This window comes from Chaetodon auriga, chromosome 19 (genome assembly GCF_051107435.1).
Source record: "Chaetodon auriga isolate fChaAug3 chromosome 19, fChaAug3.hap1, whole genome shotgun sequence".
NCBI classification, from domain to species: domain Eukaryota; kingdom Metazoa; phylum Chordata; class Actinopteri; order Chaetodontiformes; family Chaetodontidae; genus Chaetodon; species Chaetodon auriga.
The window spans coordinates 5,124,531-5,148,246 of record NC_135092.1 but is presented as its reverse complement, the minus strand read 5'-3'; the positions used below and the strand labels follow the sequence as shown (position 1 = coordinate 5,148,246).

The following is a 23,716-nucleotide window of genomic DNA, read 5'->3' as shown; positions in this document are numbered from 1 at the left end:
CTGCTTCATCTGTGATTTAAAAAACAGACAGGCATACGGTGGAGCAACAATAGTCTGTGTCTCGGCGCTCAACACCAGACAAGAAAATATATCACCACCAGATGGCAAACACAACTATGTTTGCAGGTCAGTGAGGGCTCACTGCTCGCTGGCTACAATCCAGACCTCCTCGCTCATCAGGTGGTGGCTTTCTAATTGGGTAAGATCCAGATGTGTTGAGGGTGGATAAATGTGAGCTTTATCACTGTCCTCTGGTGTGATCTGCATTTTCTTATGTTTATCTATTGAGGTCATCTGGACATGTCACCTGTTGCAATATGTATTTGAATGCACAGCAGTTTTTGATGACAGTACCTGTGCTGATGGAGCAAGGGGACATTTTTGCTTTATCTATAGAACTGAGTTTATATTCACCAATATAAAACAGATAAAACAATAAAAACTAACATGGCAACGAACAGGACATAACAACTGTCTTGGATTGAGATACTGTGCTTCTAGTGACTATACACATATTGGCAGAAATAAAAAATTGGTATTACAGATGAAGATGTTGATGTTATTTCCACATGCATTTTGTGTTTACAGAGCAAGAGAGCCAAGCCATTCATATATGGGCCAAATGGGAATTTCTGTGACCTTTGTCCAAATCCTGCACCCGGCTGCTAAAGGCAGGATCACCAATTGTGACGCAACTCCTCCTGTCGCAATCTAGTGAGGCTGTACTGACAAAAAGGAAAAAAAAAAAACAGTGTTTGTTGGAAACATTTCAGTTCATATAAAAGAGAAAAACATGCCCAACTGGCTTTAAACTGCAGCTGCGGAAAAGAACACTGGGTCTCTGTTCATGACTCATTGTGTGAAGAGAGGTAAAAATTTGGCTGTTCAGATTTGATGGATGAGAGTTTCTTCACCGTGGGAATTCCTGAACTCGGGGATCTGTTGAGTAATCCCCCCCACCATACACACACAAGTCATTATATGACCCTGATTGTTACAGCTGGACCAGAAGGGACGACTGAACTCTGAGGAGCACATCATGAAGGTACCATCAACTCCACAACCCAGTTACCATTCAGACTAGGTGCTACCATCATAACACTGGATAGTATAGTTTTTGGTTCTGTAAGAAAGGAAAAAGTTGAAAAAGTTTATTCAATTTATAACTCAGAATTTAAAAAATTGTCGTTTATGTCTCTTAATTTACAGGTAGAACAACTTTAACTTTAAATGATCTAATCTTGGAGAAACTAGGACCTTTATTCATGGAAAAACTACCAAAATAGGGAGTTGAATGTTATGATGATGACTGCTGTTGATAACTGTTTTTGTTTTGTTTTGACATGATTAAGATTGATTTTTCCTGAATATCAGTTTTCTTGCTCTCTCTGTGCAGTTGGATTCGGATGCTGTTCTGTCATCTTTGGCATCGTTCATCTTTCTGTCTTCAGTTTGGTAGGTGTGCACACCTACCACACAAGCTGTCCACACATCTTACTTCATCATAATAAGATAATAAGGAATGACATGGATAATATTAGCCGTGCTTTTGTTGTCAGACGACTGTGGTGTTTAATATCAATGTGCATTCCTCTCAGCTGTGAGCAGCCTGTAAACTGCAGATGGGGGCCTTATGGAGACTGGTCTGAGTGTGATGGCTGCTCCAGGACAAAGGTAATTCAGAACACACATATACTTCTACTGTACTTGTAAGGACATTGTATAGACTTATATTAACTGGCTGAAGATGTGGTCAAAAGGTAACTACAAAACCAAGTCTTAACTCTTAAACTCTGAAAGGCTAACCTTGTGAAGACTTCGGTTTTGTCCCCAGATAGAAGGTGAGTCTCCACAATGTGGTGGTTTTGTCCTCACAACGTGGTGAATACAGAGCGCACACACCAGTGCTGTCTGACACTCACGGTATGGACCCTGTTATGTAGCCCATTATGCAGTTTGTGAATCATACTGTATGTAATCTGAAGGTCTGGACACACAGTCAAATTTATCTGCATGTCCTCACAAAATAAGTGTTCCTGGAAGCTTGGTGACACAGTGTCTACTTGCATGGCTTGTTGGTGAGCTGCTGTAGCTGGCAAACTAGCTGGGAGCTCACTAACACTTGTCAGTTGCAATTGCTTTCTCAACTAGTGCAAGTAAGATAACTCAGTCACTGAAAATAATAGATGGAAAAAAAGTTACTTAAACGGAGCAGTCAGATGGAGAGAAGAGAGCTTTGTCTGTTTTGACTCTCTGGACTTCTGTTTTCTCACATGTCAGCACTGTTTAGAGGGCTCGCTGTTGGTTAGTTGCACTTATTTGCGTGTCCAAGTACACTAAAGTCGAACTTTGACCATGCAAGCATATCAACTGATCATGGTGGAAAATGATTTTTGCTGCCACACTCTGTGTGACTGAGCCAATACGCAGCGTTTCTCAGCATGTGGGACCGCATGCACATGATATGCAGACAAGGTCACTTTGAATTCATCACTGTCAGTGATTTATGTTTGTTATATTTGAATCCAAATCACACTTGACATTTTTATTAGATGTTTAGAATCCAGTAGGGGCTGTCTGTCTGTTGAAAACAAAATACAAATTTACTCTGTCATGACTCAAAACCAGAAAGGCCAGAAAAAGTGCATTAATCCTGGTCTTCCACTGTGGTTCTGAACTGATGTCAGAATAAATAAAACCAGTAAATAAATGCTAATAATTCACCTCTTTAAGTCGTTTCCTGTTTCTGATCATGTCCTCCTCAGGTGCGGACTCGCCATGTGGCTGTGTATGCCCAGTTTGGGGGGACACCATGTTCAGGAGGAGCCACACAAACACAACCGTGTGTCCCACAGAAAAGATGTCCCCTGGAAACGGGCTGTGGGGAGAGGTTCCGCTGCACGTCTGGTAGGTTGCAACATATATCATATTTCTTAAGATGTGCTTGTCTTTTCATAACATGACTGTTAATTTCATTTTGATGAAATCAAGGGAAGTGCTATGATGTATTTGTTTATTCAGTTACAGCTTTGGACTGAGTATTTTAGGGTCAAAGTTAAGTTAACTGGGTTAAAGTTTGACTTGATATGTCTCAGTTGTAGAGTTACCATTCCCGCACGACGTTTAATTTCATATATAATTCAATAAGACTTAATAAAAAAAAAAATATATATATATATATATTTTTTTTCCTTGTGATGCCTTTTGCCATGTGGACTGAAAGCTGTTTATTGAAACCCTCATGCAGGTCAGTGTATCAGCCAGTCTCTAGTGTGTAATGGGGACCAGGACTGTGATGATGGTCTGGATGAGAGAGGCTGTGATCAAGACAGCAGCCATGACTCATGTGATTTTGACAAAACACCTCCCAACTCTGACTTTACAGGCAGAGGGTGAGTGCCTCCAGCTCTAACATCAGGAAACTGGGTCTTTACTGTTACTAGTGAGTTTAAACGACAGTGTGATTACTGCTTGTGAATCAGTATGACACGTCTGGGGTAGAAAACATGTTGCCTTAAATAAAAGTAAGTCAAATGGATTTGTGGTGTCATGTTTTACAGGTACGATGTGCTTACAGGCAAACTGAAAGCAGGTGTGATCAACACTCTGAGCTTTGGAGGCCAGTGCAGGAAGGTGTTCAGTGGTGACCATAAAGTCTATTACAGACTGCCACAGAGCATCCTCAGGTACAGCTTTGAGGTAAGACCACCAAGAAAACCATGTTTAGTGGTCATGTTCACAGAGAAAGAGCATCTCTGCAGCATTTAAAAAATAATTAAGGTACTATTTTATATAAATATTATGATATTTACCAAGCTTTATATTTTCATACTGAAGCAACCTTTTGTTACTGATCACATGTTCTGATAACTGTTTTATAATAATTTGTATTCTAATCTAGTTATCAGTCTATCAAACCATGCAGTCAGCATGGCAGAGATTGGTGAGCTGTTTGCACAGCAGCTGTTCTAATGAAACTAAATGGTGTCTTGTTGAAGGTGAAAGTAGACAATGAAGAGAGCGATGAATCCTTCGAGAGTTCCTGGTCCTACATGCAGCACATCCAGGCCAACGCCTTGGTGGGACACGATCGTCGAACTTTCCACAAAGAGCTCACTGACAATAAAGTAATGACAGAACCTGATGTGCTTCACAGTAACTTATGTTAATGTTTGACAAGCTGACAGATTTGCCTGATATTTCTGTCCTTGGGCTCTTCCTATCTATTGTTCAGGCCTACAGACTTATAATCCTGAAGAATAAGGTGGAGCTGGCCCAGTTCCAGAACTCTGCCCCTCAGTATCTGACTCTGGCTGAAGGTTTCTGGAAGGCCTTGTCCTCGCTGCCTCTCACATACGATTACTCAGTTTACCGCCAGCTGTTTCAGACATACGGCACACACTACCTCTCTGAGGGCACACTTGGAGGCGAATATCAAGCCGTGTTGGAGTTTGACCGTCAGGCGCTCTCATCGACCAGTGAGTAGTTTCTTGCATTGGTCATATTGGACAGTACCATATATTAACCGTTCATTTTCACACTGCACTTAGATTTTCGATTCCCCTGCCACATCAATAAGTAGAAAAGTAAGCCAAAAACAGTAGATACACTCGTTAAAGACCTTTTTTTTTTTTTTATTAAATATAGATTTGCTAAAGTTTAAGTATAAAGTATGTTGAATGAAAGAACAGTTTAATACCAATGAAAGTTAAATGTCTCATTTTGTGTCCCATGTCAGCACTCTCACTTCTCTATGTACTAAAATTTGGTGCCTGTCAGCTGATAATTTGAAGATGCTAACTGATATCTCTTTATCCTGCCTTGTCTGTGTGAAGGTACAACAGATATAGAGTACCAGAGGTGTTGGAGGAAGGTGAAACGCCGTTTCTTCAGGAAAAAAGTCACGACCACTTGTGAAAAAGTGGCAAAGTCTTTCTCATTCAGGGATGGTGAGTGGAAGCTTTCTTATTTAGAATGTCAAACAATACAGTTTGACCTGGAGGGCCACAGAAATCAGTTAAACTCTGAGCACAGTTTCATTTTGTCTGAATCAAACTTGACTATCACAGCCTGAGCTCTGATGTAATTTGTCCACAGGACGCACTGTTAACAAGATGCCCATTAAGGTCAACGTGTTCGGAGGAAATCCAGCTTTTATAGGTGCTCTGACTGTTCTGGATCTGGAAAACCCAGAAGCTAACGGAGAGATCTACGACAACTGGGCCTCGTCTGTCAAAGATTTCCCTGAAGTCACAGACCAGAAGGTACCAAAGACAGCACCGCTGCTTGGATCTTATTGATATAGCTTTTTTGGTTTGTTTGTTTGTTTGTTTGTTTGTTTTTTGTATTCCTTTTACCTTTGAAAAAAAATCACTTCAGAGCTATACATGATGTGCCAAAGGACTGCATATAAATTCAGGAATTTGGCAAATCCTGTCATCATCAACATTCATTATTTCATTTGGGAGATACTGCTTCAACAGACTTTGCTTGGGCATCTCCTCAATACCAAAACATTTTCAAAAAAGGATGTCTGAGCTTCTGGAGGACCTGGATGGAGTAGTTTGCCAGATGGATGACAAGGAGCACCAAGACAGACAATGTGCTGAAACAGGTGGAACAATACTGTGTAAGTGGTTGGCCAGATGTAAGTAGCATAACAGGACCGTGTTAGCCTCACCAGCTAAATCTGACAGTTGAAAATGGTCTGCTGCAAAAGGCATAGCAAAAGGACATTTGGAGTAGACTGCACGCAGGTCATCAGGGCAAAGTGAAATGTAGACGGCAAACAAAGAATTATGTATAGTGGCCTGGACTGAACACACAGCTTCATCAGATGATGGAGGAGTGGGAGACGTGCAAAAGAAAGATGGAATACTTCTCCAATCAAATTTCCAGCCAGACCCTCTAAAATAGTTGGTGCAGATCTGTTGGACTGGAGCAATAACCAGTATCTGGTCATAGTGGAGTACTTCTCCAGGTATACTGAGATTGTTAGATTGACCTCCACCACAGCAGCTGCACTAACTGAACAGTTCAAGTCAATATTTGCACACTATGGCATACAAGCCAAATCAGGACAGATAATGGATGTTCTGACAGTTCCCTTCAGAGTGGACATTTGTTCCAGATATCCTCAGAGCAATGGAGAGGCAGGATGAGCAGTGAGGACAGTGAAAAGTCTTCTGTAGAAAGAGGAAACCCTGGATGGACAAATGTCACAAAACTAAGAGAAAGAACAGAAGGAAAATGAGACACAAAGTCATGACACGGCCAAACTGAACCCAGGAGACCAGCTTAGGCTGAACCTTTGGACCCACAGAATCCTGCCTCACCAGAGGACATCACACTCCAAAGAGTCAAGCTACAGAGAAGCAGTACCCAACTGGGGAGAGAAATCCCCTGAGGTACCTTGAGGACTCTGAATTAGAGAGGAGGTGCTCTCGAGTGTCTGAGTGACCTGCACAGGGCAGAATGAACCCTGAATGATTTACCTTATCATCGTTTGGATGTTTTCAAATGTCTAGTTCCTTTTCTATATACGTGCGTTAATAAACTGTTAACTTGTTTTCCAGCTGCGTCCTCTGTATGAGCTGGTGAAGGAAGTGGAGTGTGCTGGTTTGAGGAAGCTCCACCTGAAACGAGCCACAGAGGAGTACATGGCGGAGGAGCATCCCTGTCACTGCCGGCCCTGCCGGAACAACGGTCAGCCGCTGCTGACGGGCTCTGAGTGTCGCTGTGCCTGCCGGCCAGGAACGTCAGGAAAAGCCTGCGAGAGGGGAGCTGTGATTGGAGAACAAGCAGGTAAACAAAAGACTCTGAGGGCGTAATAGATTAGTTAAAAAGTTTAGTTTTGGTTAAAAGTGGTAAAACCGTAAAACCTGTTAACCTGATAAAACCTGTTTAAGGTTAAAAGGTCAAAGATAAATGCTATCAGTATAGGATAGTATCATCAACTTTTCCTTCAGCAGCCACAACTTCAGAACTATATAAACTACAACTAAACTACCTGTCACAGCTGTCAATTTGAAATGAATCAGTGACATTAGAGTTCAAAGTTTCACCGTCATAAAGCTCAGATCATATCATCACATTATAAAGTAGTTATGGCTAACGAGTTAGCAAAGAGCTGCCTTTTGCAGGGCAAAATTGAAGGTGTATGTTACCATGTCCCTCACAAACAAGACAAAGCAGCATTGAGAATCTTTCTTCTTCTCTCTCAGGAGTGATTCATGGCAGCTGGAGCTGTTGGTCCTCCTGGGGAGCCTGTTCTGGAGGACAAAGGTCAAGGACCCGAAGCTGCAACAACCCCACCCCCAGCAGAGGTGGCCAACACTGCATCGGACTGCCGGTGGAGCACAAGCCCTGTGAGGACGCAGACATCCAGTACTTACAGTGAGGACATGTGCACGCACACTCAGACTTGTCCTTAGCCAACACCAGGTTTTAACCCTAAAATTCAAGGATTCATCATATTGGAACCAGATTTGGGTCAATAAAAGGGAGATTTTCCAGTACATGTTTGTAATATTTGCTTTCATCTTGAGGATCAAAGAGGAAATATGACTTTTTTGTGATGATCTTGATGATTTGACAGAAACACGCATGGTCAAGCAGCAGGTGTCTTTAATATTTAATGTTTCTCACTGTTTGCATGTGTGCAGGATGATGGAGCCTCAGTGCTTCAGTCTCTCTGTGACTCCACCAAAGACATGTGGGCCACCTCCAAACCTCAGGAACGGATTCATTCGGGTGAGTTTGCTTCAGTGATGCTGTATTTTTATTTATGGAAACTTTGCAGACCACTAGCCTCTTTACTTTCCAAAAAAAAGTAGCAGAAAAGTTGACAAAACTGTTTTGAACTTGTAAATTTGAAAATGATCTTCTCCTTTATTATTGTGTGGTGTTTTTTGTTATTGTACGGAGGGGATGACCATCGGCATATTTTCAAGTGTGGCCACCATTGTTACTTTTTTTTCTCCTCTCAGAATCCCAGAGATTTTTACCTGGTTGGAAACACAGTGGAGTACTCGTGCATAGACGGTCATTATCTGACTGGAGACGCTTTTGCTGAATGCACTGAAAACCAGAAGTGGAGGATAGGAGCGATGGTTTGTAAAAGTATGTCTTCACTTCATCAACTCTGCCAGGGAGGATATGTATTTTGTCTAATGTTTGTTCATTAGCTGGATGTCTCAGGAAGGATTACTGTCACACATTTCAATTAAAAAAATTTCAATGTGGATGTGGATCACGGTGGAAGTTAAATATTTTTGGAGATTTTGTACATTTCACTCAATCAAAATGCATTTTATCTCACTTTGTGTTTCTCAAAATCCCTCTCCTCGTGTCCCAGGTTCCACATGTAGCACTCCTCCACTCAACAGTGACCTTATAGCCACGCCCACCAAAACAACCTATCAGATTGGAGAGAGAGTGTCCCTCTCCTGCCCTGCAGGGTCAGTGCTGGATGGTGAGGTGTCAGAGCTCATGTGCAGCCCCAGCCTGCAGTGGTCTCCCTCTCCAGCCAGTGCACACTGTAAAGCTGGTACAGTACATTTATTCTCAGCATCAACGTCATTGTTGTAAAGCTTCGTACCGTCAAAGTTTTGTACTTTTTTACTGTAAACAGCTGCCTGCTGCAGCCAAAAACAACAGAACAGAAGATCGTGTTATGGTTTCATAACTACGAGTGGCGCCTTTCACATACATGTAGTCATGTGATCTATTGTTACAATAGAAATATTGATTATATGTTTCTGGAGCGTACACACATCAATCCTGCTTTCTATGTTTTCTTCTCAGAGCCCACAGCTGCCTCTCCTCCATCCGGCCTGAAGTGTAAGCTGTGGGAGAATGTAGGCAAAGCTGAGTGTGTGTGTAAGATGCCATTTCAGTGTTCGTGAGTATGATTTTTGATCATGATTTCTGCACGACACACAGAGAAATGCCTGCTCTCATGTTTAAAAGAAGAAAAAAAAATGCAGCATCCTTCCACATATTGTCTTCATTTAGAACCTCCCTGCAGTTGTGCGCCAAACTTGGCTCAAGCCAAAGCCGTTTACTTGAAGTTTGTCAGCTTGGAGCTCTGCGGTGTATGGGGCGGGACTTCACGCTGGCCAGTGACAGCGACTGTGACTGGCCTGACAAGGCGGCCACGTCCTGCGAGGCCTGCAATCCAGGGACAATCTGTCAGGGTGAGTCTGCTGGATTCCCAAATTTCAAGAAGCCTCAGGAATGATGGTGATTCTTTAATTCTTCAATATGAGCATGTTTCTTACTGCATCGTATTTTCAATTTTTAAATTTTAGACTCGACGGGAAAATGCATATGTCAGAATGTGTCGGAATGCCCCAAAGACTCTGCTCCCCTGTGCGCCAGCTCGGGTGTTGGCAGCGATGCCAGGACGATGACCGAATGCGAGGTTGGGGCCAGACGGTGTGCTGGGGAGCAGGTCAATGTGATCAGTATTGAGGCTTGTCCAGAATAAAGATGGCTGTTGTTGTATTTTGCTGAGCAGTCTGACAATGTATAGAAAAGAGGAACGTGTGTTTTCAGTGGCTGAATTGTAAATAGAAACCAGCAATTTGAATGATGTAAATATGTTCCTCTGTGGTGTCATGGAGGACTGGTGATGAACAACATTTGAATGTAAAGTAGACATAAAATCATGAATAAATGCTATTGTCTAACGGACTGTTTTTCTTATAGAAAGTTAATAAAACACTTTTTCGAATACACTTTTTGTTCTCTTGGTTTTGTTAAATTCTCAAATATATTAATTTTCTAATTACTTGGTCTCCCATCAGATTTATGAACCAGATAATTTTTCAGAGTATGTTGATGTCAATAAACTTTTTGTGTGTATGTACTCACTTGCTGTACATGAAATGAAATATTACAGAAAGGCATGGGAGGAGCTATGGTTGGATGGACCAATAATATGCCTGCTCCCTGGGTTCTCACTAGGAGGCCTCAGGTGACCACAGGGATTTCAGATTGTAGTTGCACTGTACCAGAAATACAATCTTCCATGCAGCAAAACGTTTGTTCTTGAGCCTCCGCTCTGAATACTTACACTCAGAGACATATAAAAAAATAGAACATTTACATGAATGAAATGTTTTACCTACTCCTACAAGGATAAACTCCACTTTAACTACATTAAGTTAATAATGCACACACCAAATATATTAATTTCACTTTAAATATAACACAATATACATTTATTCAATGCAAAACACTGACATTTCACCATGGATCACTACATGTGTTTCTATCAAAGCGCTCTTGTGCACATTGTTCAGTATCGTCGTAGAAAAGGTTGATGGAAACAGCAGCAGAAGAGAGATGAGATGCTGAATGGGAGATGGAAACACCTTTTCTGAATGTAGCAAACATTTAACTCTCTCCATTTTTCTCTCGCAGATGGCCAAGGTGACTGGTTTTGTTACTTCTTCTTGCCTGCAGTCGTTTGTTACAGTTGTGGATGAGACCCTCTATTTTCTCAGGTGGTAAAGCTGCTCATTCTTCTGGGCAAAAAGCCTCCAGGTCCTCTAAATTCTTGCGCTGCCTTGTGTGAAATGCACATTTGAGATCTCCCCAAAGCGGCTAAGTGATATTGAGGTCAGTAAACTCCAGAACCTTCACTTTTTTCTGCTGTAGCCACTGAAGGGTCATGGCCTTGTGTTCTGGAACATTGTCATGTTGGAAAGTCCCTGTGTCTCTGTAGCTCCCACACTCACCAGGGATCCACCTCCATGCTTCACAGTAGGGATGCTGTACTTTCATCATAGGCCTTGCTGACTCCTCTCCAAACATGTTTATGGTTGTGACCATAAGAAGTTCCGTTTTGGTCTTATCACTCCCAATGACTTTGTTCTGGAGGTTTTGAGGCTTGTTTTGTGCTGTTTAGTAAGTTGCAAATGGGTATTGTGGAACAGGTTTTTTCTGGCAACTGGACCATGAAGCCCACTTTTGCTCAAGTTCTTTCTAATTGTGCATCTTGAAACAGACACACCACCTCCTTTCAGATGAAGCTGGTATTAACAGAGCCCCTATTTTTCCACTTCTTTGTCTGGGTTTGAACACTGCTAATTGGCATCAAATCTCTGGATATCGTTTGATGTCCTTTTCCTGATTTATAAAGTTGAACTACTTTTTCTGTCAGGTTCTTTGACAGTTCTTTTGCTTTCCCTTTGGCTCTGTATTCAGCATAGTCAGTGCAGCCCTAGCTGAAAAGTGCAAGAAACTCATTGACTATTTATACACAGACACTAATTACAAACAAGTCACAGGTGTGGAAACTTACCCTAAATAGCCATTTAAAACTGTGTGTGATCACCCACATGACCCTGATTCAGATCAGGGTCATTTATCATTATCATTATTATATGATCCCCCCCCAGTGTTTCACAAATTTGACAGGGGTACGTAAGTTTCTGAGCACAGCTGTACAACACTAATCTACTGTCTGTTGTCTCCTGCTGCCATCTAGTGCCTTTTTAGAAAACAGGTTCTGAAAGTGAGGTGCATCCTAAACCACCTGTTTAGACCTGGTTTAGTGCTGGTCTTGGCTTTCCCATTGCCCTTAGGTGTGCCTTTGGTTCTGAGCTGCGCAGGGTGCTTGAACTCCAGTACAGCTGCTCGACAGTCTACTTTTGTGATATAAATATAATGTAATTTTTAAAATAACACCACAGTGCATGATGTGCTAGTCTATAATTTGTCTAAATCACTGGTTCTAGTGTAGAGAGCAGTTGAAAAAGAAACAGGCATTTGTTGATTGTTATTGTAAATCATATATATTTTAAACCATGTAGATACTTTGAGCTTTTCCAGAGGTGGTGGAGGATTATTTGAAACACTACTGTTAGATGAGTTTAACATCACAAGAAAGCTTTAGAAGGATCATCTGGCCTCACAGACGCCTTCATTGACAATCTCAAACTGATAGCTGGAACATTTGAGGGCAGCCATAGAACAAAGGTCCATGCTTCGTGTCCTCTGGGTCCTGGTCAGCTTCACACAGAACATGTGCTCTTCAGCTTTGGGGCAGTCCCGAGCAGCTCTGCACTCACACTTTTTAAATGCTGAAGACAGATGTGAGTTCATGTTAGGAAAATCAGTTGATTTAATATGTGAAATGTACAGTAAAACTTTAAATCTTATCATAATCGGAATGACAGCAAAAATAAGACCCAAGCTGTAAGAAAGTAGAATGTTTTACTCTCCAATAAATCATTAAATCTGAACCACGTCAACCAACAACATGAATGGAAACACGGTTTCCTGTCAGACAAACTCACCAGAGCAGGTCTCCCATTCGTAACATGTGTCAAGATCACAGGGCTCCTGAACAGAGCTCTTTGAGGACATCTTGGCTCTGAACTTGGCCCACTCCAGTTTATCCGAATCTACTGCGTCACACGCACCGTCGCTGACAAAGAAGAGCGGGTCATTGTGGCAACGCCCGGCATGAAAGGAGCAGAGGGACATTGGCACGGTGACACCGACGTTTGTGTTCAGGATACAGAGATTCTCCGGCTGTGAACTGCACATACACATGCACACACACAGGAAACTCAATGAAATTCCCCATATATTCAATAACATTTCACAGAGGGTGGTTTTATGATTAATAATAATAATAATTATAATGATAAACACACTAAAAGTTGTTACATTGTTTACAAAAAATCACGTTTTATATGCCACCATTCATGGAAATGCATCTGAAATTGTATCACTTAAGAATTCCTTACTAAACTGACTAAAAATGTCATGATGGTAAGAAAATTTAGAATAAATGAATTCCTAAAAACCTACAGGCAGCTCTCCCGTTGAATACAGACACACTGAGAGTCCTGTCGCTTCTCTCCTGGACGACACTGAGCATCAGGCACAAACGGCTCCTCTGCATGCAACAGAGACAGAGAACCAAGAGACACCTTTTCTTTATTCAGAGTACATTTCACACAAAACTTTACAAAACACTGAGAAAGCAGAAAGTGTGAATCAGCTTGTTGCTGCCCCCCGTGGCCAAAAAACACACACGACAACTGCAGTTTTCAGAGATGGAAAGAGTGTGCCTGCTAGAATATTATACACAAGTAAAGTACTGTTACTTCTAAGACATACATTCAGTTCATATTCTAACCAGTCCACACAGTTTCTCTGTCCCACTATAACCAGTTCACCTCTCTGTGACAGAGACTGTCAGACACAGCACAGCGGCCTCACACACTCACTCTTCTCTGCTCATTTATCATCTTTCTTTTGTTCGTTTCTCACACAATTTACTTTTTAGGACTTTTTCACGTGACCTTTGCCTTTGCTCTGTAACAGATATGCCTTGAAATGTAGCAAATTACAACACTTGCTATAAAAAGTAGAGGTAAAATTAAAATGACTGATTTAAGAAAATACTCAAAAAATACAAGTACATAAAAAATTTAATTAAGATTGACAAATATGTCTGCATCTAACACATGACATTCAGAAATGAAGTTGTGCTCTTAGTCTGTTTCGAGTCTGTATGGACTGATACAGACTGATGTATTCATTGAAAATGTAATTTTTGTATTGTAATGCAAGTTTTTCATAGTTTCCAATGACCGTTGGAGCTCAAAATGAGTAATCTACTGTACCATCAGTGCAGCGTAGGTCAGCCGGCAGTGGAGGCTCCCAGGTGAGACTGTTGCCGCATTTGTAGAGGCCCGGTGGCTGTGGTGTCAGGCCTGAGTCATGGCAGTTCATGCCCACTGATTCCCCCACTTTGTACTCCTCCTTGTGGGGGAACAGCATCATGCCATCAGGGATTTCAGGAGGAAGGCATACTTTCCCTAAAGGTACAGGAATAATTAAGTTAATGTTTTAGTTGGTCTTTTAGTTCAGTTATGTTTGTGGAGAATGAGGTTACATAGACATGTTCACTGAATTGAGTTTGTAGATTATTGTTGACTTGGTTTGGTAATAAAACTGAATTACTGATGCATTTTCCACTTGGTTGGCTCCATGTCCCATCAGGAAGGCAGTTGATGTACTGAAAACCCTCCAGCTCAAATCCAGTGTAGCACTGGAACTCCTCATCCTCACCAAAGTTATAATACTGCTTTGCTTTCTGCAAGAGGGAGAAGTTCATTAATACAAGGGAAGTTAGGAAGGAGACAAAAACAAAACCTCCTGGGCATGTGCTTTTAGTTTTCGTAGTACTTGTTATCCTCCGTCCACTCGTCTACAACTCCAACTCTCTTTCTTTTTTTCTTAATTTCTTCCTGCCATTTGTTGCTCTCTTTTTCCTGATTTCTGTTGCTGCCTCTTCATTCCTCACTCGTTCCATAATAAGCTAAAAAAAAAAAATTTAATTATGAAGGGAAAAAAAACGTTTTAGTGCACTTGACAGCAATATCTCCTTGTTTACGAGAGAGACAATTTGTAAATGTATTAAATAAATAAAAAATAAATAATGCCAGCAGCATCTCTCTGTTGGTGACAGTTATTAAATAATAACTTGAACACAGAAAATTATTTGAAAATAAATAATGTGTGTCTGCAGACATTTATTGTTTAAACCGCCTTGTGAGTGCAGACTCATGCCCATTCTCTCAAAATATTGGCTTGATTCATTGGCTGACTGACTATATGGTTTACCCCCACATTTCAATCACTAACTACGGGCTTGAGGGTTAGTCTTTACCCTGAGGAAGCTGTTGTCAGGGATCTTTGGCCTCAGACAGCCCTGCACACCAGGCGGCAGCTCGTTAATCCAGCCCACAGTGAAGTCATCATCGTTGTCACATGTCTCCTGTCTGGACAGAAAAATATGAATCAGATCATCCCTTAAATCCAGTGTTATATGCATGAAAACCAAATACAACCTAAACATTTTGAATCTGACTTTGAATGTCTATAGCAGCAACATTAACATTTCAGTGAGAAAAAACAACGTCAAGGTGTTTGACGCAAACAGTTCATCTTACTTTTTGAAGATGGAGATGTGACATGGATCCTCTTGTCTGTCAGCACCTTTGCAGGGCTGGCCTCCTCTGAGGGGGGCGGGATTATCACAGCGCCTCCTTCGATACCTCTTCATTGAGGATCCACAGTTACTCCACGGCCCCCAGCAGCTCCAGTAACCATCCACTCCCTCTGCGTAAAAGACTCTTGACAATCAGCTTGATAGAGTTTGATTTTGTGCAAATTCCGGTTTCATGGAAGTGATAGAGGAAAGGTCAGGAGGTAACAAAAATCACAAGGGTTCACAGAAATCAAAGATATCTTGCTCTGGACCAAAGTGTTAGACAAACACAAGGATGGAGAAGCAACCTAGGCAAAAATAAAAGTGCATATGCACGTGGATGTCAGACCTGGTGCACCTCCACCAATGGTAAAGGTTAAACTAGTTTTCACTTCTTAATGTCATTTTTTGTTCATGGCAGCTGCAGAGTTGGAGGAGTCATTTCAGGCGCCACTGGTTCCTGCTGTAAAAGTCATGTTCCTTTCCTGGAAAGACTATATTGACAGTTGAAGCACTTCAAGGCTTGAACGGACGTGAAACTCTCATGGTTGAAACATCAGTACAAAACATTAGAAGTGTCTGGTCCTTTGATGAAAAGTCAAAAGTAAGACCTGTGTACTTAGAAACTGAAAGTGAGAAGAAAGCTATGACTCCCAAGGTGAATTTTGGTATGAAATATCCAATCGCAAAGCTTAAAAAAAGTCTGTTGCATGCACTGCCATCATAAAAGCTAAAGGCAAAGCTAAAGCTTGTGTTTTTAAGCCAGTGGTGATTCTGGTGGGATGGCACTGTGGATGAAAATGTAATTCTGTTGGTCTTCTGGTCGATCAGGGTGAAATACCTTGACAACTTTTGGACTGATTGCCATGAAATTTTGTGCAGACATTTGTGATCCCCAGAGGATGAATCCTAGTGACTTTGGCGATCCTCTGATTTTCCCTCTAGTGCCATGATGCTGACATTTGTGTCTTTGTGTGAAATGTCTCAAAAACTAGTGACTGCCATGAAATTTGATACAGACAATCATGCTTCCCTTACCCAGAAAGAGTAATCTCAATGCTTTACTTGAATCCTAAGCACATTGTGTTCTGCAGCAGTGCTGCTGTACCTGAGGTATAGTCGGGAGCTCGTTTCTCACAGTTGGTGCCAAATGTGCCGGTTTGGCAAACACACTTGCACTCTGTGCCGGAGAGAACTGGCTTGGCGTTGTTGGGGCAGGGAGCACACTTGCAGGTATCGAACTCATCTAAGTACTGCAGGAAGGCCTTCCTCAGGTGTCTCCTCTTTGTGACAGCACACGGGATCCCCCGAACCAGATCTATGATGGGAAGCACCTGCACAAACACACACACACATGAACGCAGCATCAGCTTCTTGTAGGCTTAAAGGTTGTTTTGTTGTTGTTTTCAGTAGTGCTTGATATAACCTTGCTCTCAATCACAACAGGGTTCTCAAGGACAGACTTGGCCCAGTTCTTGTAGGATGTTCGGTCTGGAGCTGGGCCCTGCCTCTCCCAGGCCAAAGCTGCTGCCTCTCTGACCCGACCTCCTTTCACCATCGAGAAAGATTTCTCGGCTGCCTGAATGAACGAGCCTGGACAAACAAATGTTTTAGGACAGTGTGAAGGAAAGGACACGGTGATAATAAGTCAGTAAGCCATGAACAGTAGAGTTGGGATAAACAAGGTGTGCTCCCCGTCAGATTTTGAAAGAAACCTTCATATTTCTGAGTCATCCTGTTGTCAGAGCATCGGGTTACACTGCTGTGTTGAGTGTAGAGGATGATGGTCCAGGTGGTCTCCCGGGCCAGGCAGCCTTTGATGTGCTCTTCTGTTTGAGCTGTTGCAGAGGAAGAGCATAAAGCACGATGATGCAGACACAAAGGAACCAACAACAAAATGTTATATAGCACTCTAAGGGTGGTCTTTCTTTCCAGTGAATAAGTCATATTTAAATATTACTGGTAAACTGCATTTTCCTCTTGTTCTGTTCGTTCAGTGACAGTCCACTCATCTGGGGTTTCTTCTCAGTTTCTGCTTGTCCAAAAATGTTGTAGGAATGTCAAACATGATTTTATAATCACAGAAGGAAAACTGGGCTTTAACATGACGAGAACTTTTAGCCTCATCTGTGCACAGTGTCATAGACCTGCTGCTAGATAACAGGTAAAAAAAACATAGAGATGTGTCCACTGATGTTTGTGGAGGGAATTCTAAGTGACCTGATCACCTGACAACGTACAGAGATGGAGCCTGGGAACATCATAGCTGTACGTGCGTGTGTAACAGGTGTCCACCCTGCTGTGCTGTACCTGAACTGGTGAGTTCCTCTCGGCTGTATTGGTACAACAGGTCATAGTGTCCTCCCAGTTTCCCTGTGCTGTAGTAGTGCGTCCCGAAGCGCTGGAAGATGTCCCTGTAGAGGGCGTAGTTGTACTCAAGAGGAAGTGCGTGAAGGAATTGGAGGAAAGGCTGCGACAGGACAAGGTCTTCCGGGTCCCTCACCTTGAACGTGGACACGGGAAGAACCTGGTGCACCCGGAAAAACTTGGAGTCCTACAGAAGGAAAGACTGGAAATGACTAAGAAGAAGGGAAAGATGAAGAAGAGTATAGCTGCAACCAGGAATGTGAACAGATACATGCGTGTGTGGGTGCTCTTTGTCGGGATCATGTTTCAGACCTTGAGACATTTTGTCTAGTCCTCACTTCTTAGAGGATTAGGGAAGCATTAGGTCAGTGAAGGCTCTCACAAGGGGCCTTTATCACTGTAAATGTGTATGTGTGTTGTTGTTTGAGTCGCTCACTGTTTTCTTTGAAGCTTCAAAAGCCTCCTTGTTAGAGCTGACTTGTGTCATTGATCTCCCACTGTAGAAAAACATGGGGAGGAAAAAGATGGGGAAGAAAAAGCTGTTGGCATCCTGTTGGTTGTTATCAGACGAGGTGGACCTCTTCAGGTCGATGGACTCAGCGAGAAGCGGCTGGGGCTCGGTGCTGAAGTCCTCCAGTACTCCAACCTTTAAAACCACAACCACATCTGTAAGGATCTATAATAACAAAGCACTAACTACAAAATCTAAATTCTGAGTTTCCTGAAGTGTTCATCTGTGGCAGATAAAACAAAGCTGATAAGAGATTCTCCGCAAACCATTGATGGTCATTTTTCTGATTATTAGGTCTCTGTGTGCTGGATGATTTAACGGAATCATTTCTTAATTTTGAAATTTATTTGTTCTTATTTATATAATGTATCCCTTTATTTATTATTTTTCTTACAGTCCGTTATGCATTTCTGCTTCATTACGCAAATGAGGGGTGTCATGGGGTCCACTTTTCGTCTGTCTAATTTATTTTCGTAAAAAAAGCAGCAGCAGCAGCAACAAAGGAGCAACAGCATTTGCTCCTTTGACCAACACTCGGTCACTCGGTCATTCACCTTGACTGATGTTGATGTTACTTCAGCATGCTGTTGGCCGCTAGGAGTTAGCACAACATCAGCTTAATTGGGCAGCTGCTGGTCTGCACTCAGCAGTGGTTGGGTTGGATTTGAAACTCCATTGTGTCATTGTTAAGCTCTGATTGTATGTGCTGCCTTAAGGAACAAAGGTTTACATTAATGCAATGTTGCTAACATTGTTGAGGCCATTTTTTCTGTCACCATTATTCTGGTTGTGGCTCAGAAATATGACATATCTATTTTGAATCACTGAACAAGTCTGAGACGTGGGTTGTAATTCAGAGGTCTGGAACCAGGCTGGCTTCACAGAAGGGCTGTACAATGTGATATTACAACTCCACCTTGATGTCAAAGCTCTCAAAGTTGTGAGGGACTCGGTGGTAGAGCAGAGTGCTCTGAGGCCTCTTGATGTTGCAGCTTCCTCCCATGAACATGTTGTCCAGCACCGCTCCCCTTTGCTCCTCTGCCAGAGCATCAAACCTTCAAATGCAAATCAGTGAAGAATTAAATCTTATTGACTTTTCTTTACAATAAGAACTAAAGACCAATGATATGTTAATTGTTCCGAATGTATCTTAAATTTACTGTTACTGTCATTCTAAAAATGATTCATTGTTCAACTGTAATATCTTAAATTATATACAAATACATTATTTTTTATGTTTAAGTAAGATATTTTTTGCTTATCCTTTCTGACATATATTCAGTTGGAAACAGTACAAAGACATGTCTCATGTTTGACATCAGCAACTTCATTGATTTTTGTAAATATCTGCTTCTGAATTGGTGCAGTAACATGTTTTAAACAAGTTGGGACAGGAGCAGCTTAAGACTGGGAAAGTTGTGGAATGCTCCAAAAACAGCTGTTTGGAACATTCCACAGGTAAACAGGGTCATTGGTAACAGGTGATAGTATCATGATTGGGTATGAAAGGGGCATCCTGGAAAGGCTCAGTCGTTCACAAGCAAAGGTGGAGTGAGGTTCATCACTTTGTGAACACATGATGGTAGAACATGGGCTCAGGAACACTTTGTCACTGTTTTAGGTAAAGAGTTCATTCTATATTTATATACGTTTTACACAGTACAAGACTAGAAATGTTTTAAGAGGAGAGAAGAGAGGATGTCATTTATGAGCACAGCAGTGAGGAATGTGTGCTATTCACATTGAAACTAAAGTTCTAAACCTTGAGCTCACCCGTTTCCCACCAGGTCAGCCCCGGGGGCCACTCTCTTCTCTGCTGGACACACAATTTTATGGTTGACACAGTCTTTCTCGTCAGAGTTATCTACACAGTCGTTCTGTCTGTTGCACGTTAGCGTGGAGTTGATGCAGCGTCCTGCAGCAGAAAGGATGACGAGAAAAAGTTGATGTGTATCTTTATCTGCGGACGTGTGTGTGTGTGTGTGTGTGTGAACAGGATTGCACATTTATTCGTTTATGGAAAAAACTACTTACCATTATCACACTTAAAGTCATCTTTGCAGTCGATAGGTGGTAATTTGCACTCTGTGGAGGGGTGACAGGGTCTCTCCTCTGTCAGCTCCGCGCTGCAGGCTGATCCACCAAACTGGGACGGCCTCTGGACAGACCGCGTCCGAAACTGAGGCAACAACATGTGAGAGAGAGTGATTCAGGTTTGAATTCATTTAATCCAACAGAGGTTTGAAAAGACAGAAAAATGGACAGAATGGAAGAAACAGAGGTAGAGACAGATGTGCATTTTCTTTCATGAAAATGTTCTACATGTGAAACAGTTCATTTGGCAGAACTGACAGGAGGATATGGAACTGCTGTTATAACAGGACATACTGTCAAAGCACCCCTGCACACATGCTTTATCTACTTTAACTAGCGTTTTATTTTCTATAATACACAGAACTTTTCTTTTTTTCTTTATCTGACAATCTCGTATACTTAAGACATGTCCGTGGGGTTGTTTCTGGGAGTGTTCTGCAGTTATAGACAAATTACAAATGGCAGATTTTTAAGGCTGATTCTCATATTAGAGTCAATTAGAGTCAAATATTTACGATACATACAGACTTTTTCTGTATTATTAACCTTAAAGTGCCCAAACAGAACCATAAAAAAGATGAATGATGCCACAGTCAATACAAGCTGATATTGTGTTGCAAGGTCAAATATTTTGTAAGAAAACAAATGAAATAGGATGCACGGGAACATTTTACTGATACTTTCAATATCAACATTTTGCGACTTGGAAAATATATGAATTAACAACACTTCCTCATCACAAAAAGGGATGTGAGTAACAGCTTTAACAAGTAAGAAATGTCTCTTTATCCAAATTCATCATGAGTACAAATGATCCTTTTCCTATCTCTACAAAAATGCTGTGTACTACCACATACATACTGTCATTACTTTTCAAGACAACCGTGTCATTCGTCATACCATAATATTCAATACATACTGTTGTATCAATAGACAATAATCAAAGTGAGACGTTGGAAGGATACTTCCAATTAAACCTCCAAGTGAAAAATAAAGTTCCATTCACTGAATGAAGACAATGAGATGAGATTTAAGATCAGAACGCTGGACAGTGGACCTTTGAGGTTAGATTACTTTGTTGGATGAAATACTTAGTTTTTGTTTTCTAAAATAATCCTGAGCCATCTGTACAACACACTCCTTTGAGTTTACTTCATTTTGTCACTACATCCTCAAAACCTGTTGAGAGTTTGTGTGCAGCACGGAATGAACGCACAGCTATGACCGGGAATATGTTTGCAGTGTGACTTGTGTTTCTTGCCTGTTTCCTGGCACAGGGTGAGCAGTCAGACCAAGACCCAAACTCAGTGAGCAGGCAGTTGATTGGACAGAACTGTTCGTTACAAGCTCTCCAGTCGTGTCTCTTACACAGCTGCTGGCAGCTGCTCATCCAGTAGTAGTCATCATACTGAAAGTTCCTGCCAAAAAAGTCAAAGTTTTTACATGCAGCAGCTGTTTCCATCATCTGCATTAGAAAAGTAATGGTAATAATAATTCTGGATTACAGTCTTTCACAATAGATTTGGCTTTAGTTTCACAGCAGTTTCAATTTGCTGTGTCACCTGTGTCTGTGGCGTCATGTCTGTCTCTTCTGTGTCACCTGTGTCTGTGGTGTCACATGTGTCAGTTTTGTGTAACCTGTGCCTGTGGTGTTAAGTGTCTGTGCTGTGTCACCTGTGTCTTTGGTGTCACGTGTGTCTGTGTTGTGTCACCCGTGTCTATGCCGTGCCACATATGTCTGTGCTGTCATGTGCATCTATGCTGTGTCACCTGTGGCTGTGGTGTCATGTGTGTCTGTGTTGTGTCACCCGTGTCTATGCCGTGTCACATATGTCTGTGCTGTCATGTGCATCTATGCTGTGTCACCTGTGTCTGTGGCGTCATGTCTGTCTCTTCTGTGTCACCTGTGTCTGTGGTGTCACGTGTCAGTTTTGTGTAACCTGTGCTTGTGGTGTTAAGTGTCTGTGCTGTGTCACCTGTGTCTTTGGTGTCATGTGTGTCTGTGTTGTGTCACCTGTGTCTATGCCGTGTCACATGTGTCTGTGTTGTGTCACCTGTGGCTGTGGCGTCACGTGTGTGTCCATTCTGTGTCACCTGTGGCTGTGGTGTCATGTGCGTCTTTGCCGCGTCACCTGTGTCCTTATTGTTTCATCTTTCTCTGTGCTGCCGTGTCTCACTCGGCTAATCTGTGTCTGTGCTGTGTATGTTCTGTGTCTCACTTGTGTCCCTTCCGTCTCACCTTGTCTTTACTGTGTCTCATGTGCACCATTGCTGTCTCACCTTTGTCTATGATATCTCACCTGTAACAGTGTGTCTCACCTCACTCTTTGCTGTGTACCGTGGTTGCAGGTCCTGGAGCAGGCGGACCAGGATCCCCAGGGGTAGCGCTCACAGAGGCAGGCCAGGCCAGCTGACACCCAGCTGAGGAGCTGCAGCAGCAGGACCAACCGACTGGAAGGAGCCATCAGGAAGTTCAAACTGGTCTCACCTATTGAAATGAATTTGATGGCCAGGCCAGAATCAACATCTGTCTAAAACTGGTTATTTATTGAACTTTTAATTTCTACATCATGCATTTTAGATTTGTTTCAATTACATGGACGTCATTTATTGTACTTTGAATAAACACTATAAAATAGCAGCCTTATTAAAAGGAATCAAAGAGGCAACATTTATTCCCCACTGAACATCTCAACATCAATAAACTACTCAAAATCGAAGATGCCTTGATGCTCCCCCATACTGTATTCTCCACAGAGGAACACCCTAACACACCTTTCGCGATGTGTGACCATGATGAAGGGACTGTGAAGACATCTATTAAAACAAACCCTAAAATCTAATCTACTGTTCTCTGCTCAGGGCGGTTCATAATGCTGCAGCACGTCCCTGCAGTGCAGCCTGCTGTAATTGCTACTTTCTCTTTCAAGGGTTTTTGTTGTCAAACATATTGCAGTGATTCATTGGGCTCTGTCTCCGCAGTTTTTATGCAATGCCAAATATTTTACATTTAGACTTAATGTACTTTTGATGCAAATAAAATCCCTTTTAGGCAAGGAAGGTAGGTTTAAGTTTCAGCACATTTCATAATGCATAAAAAGGCATTTAATAAGAAAATGACACAAAAGAATGAATGCACTTGTACAAAGCAGCAAAGGGTTGTGGTGCAGCTTTAAGTAGGCATATTAAATGTTAAGTTAATGTGGATTATTTATGCAATATTTAAGTTTATGAAGTTCAGTCAAAATAAATTAAAAAGTAAAAGCAGACTCACCACATATACTGATGTCTTCTTCAGTGGATATTAAGGCATATACTTCAGAAGTTCCTGTGTGTGACTGTATACTTGGACAATTAAGAGTCTTCTCTGCACTGCAGGCAGAGCTGAAACTGACTTGAGGTCTGTGTCTGAGAGGCCAGCAGCAATATAAAACCTCCCCCTGTCATTTCTCATGGGAAACCAGTTGTTATTTTGACTTAGATTGCCCAATCTGGTGTTCAAAAACATCTCAAACTGAAATCTACTTAATAATAATAATAATAATATTCAGAAAACACAGCAGTGCATAAAGTTCTTACATAACCCTTTTGTCCCTCACTGTTACGGGAAGCAAGAGTTCTGGAGTTTCCCGGCTGCAGAGACATAAACCAGATGTTCTGCGTTAGTTAGAGATCCTGAGGGGGAGGAAACTTCTTTTCGTCAGTTATCCAAGTATTTGTGCAAT

The 23,716-nt window shown here is 41.8% G+C and overlaps 2 protein-coding genes across 2 annotated transcripts; one reads left to right on the top strand and one right to left on the bottom strand.

Moving 5' to 3' along the window:
* Positions 1-1,019: 1,019 nt before the first annotated feature.
* Positions 1,020-9,738, top strand: LOC143337607 (complement component C7-like). Its single transcript, XM_076757240.1, has 18 exons — positions 1,020-1,045; positions 1,397-1,455; positions 1,599-1,674; positions 2,766-2,907; positions 3,248-3,392; positions 3,561-3,699; positions 3,999-4,127; positions 4,235-4,478; positions 4,836-4,949; positions 5,098-5,264; positions 6,576-6,804; positions 7,224-7,395; positions 7,665-7,752; positions 7,989-8,121; positions 8,357-8,548; positions 8,806-8,902; positions 9,016-9,197; positions 9,312-9,738. The coding sequence occupies exons 1-18, from the start codon at positions 1,040-1,042 to the stop codon at positions 9,488-9,490; spliced, it is 2,493 nt and encodes an 830-aa protein (XP_076613355.1). The 5' UTR covers positions 1,020-1,039; the 3' UTR covers positions 9,491-9,738.
* A 1,672-nt stretch (positions 9,739-11,410) lies between these two features.
* On the bottom strand, positions 11,411-23,396 carry c6.2 (complement component 6, duplicate 2). Its single transcript, XM_076757589.1, has 18 exons — positions 23,266-23,396; positions 22,311-22,479; positions 21,253-21,409; positions 19,932-20,076; positions 19,671-19,812; positions 18,814-18,952; positions 17,823-18,032; positions 17,330-17,573; positions 16,735-16,857; positions 16,446-16,612; positions 16,128-16,353; positions 14,982-15,150; positions 14,699-14,810; positions 13,990-14,122; positions 13,650-13,844; positions 12,829-12,916; positions 12,309-12,553; positions 11,411-12,092 (listed from the first exon to the last, which is right to left on the bottom strand). Exons 2-18 carry the CDS (start codon positions 22,454-22,456, stop codon positions 11,911-11,913), a joined length of 2,823 nt encoding a protein of 940 aa, XP_076613704.1. The 5' UTR covers positions 22,457-22,479; positions 23,266-23,396; the 3' UTR covers positions 11,411-11,910.
* Positions 23,397-23,716: the final 320 nt, after the last annotated feature.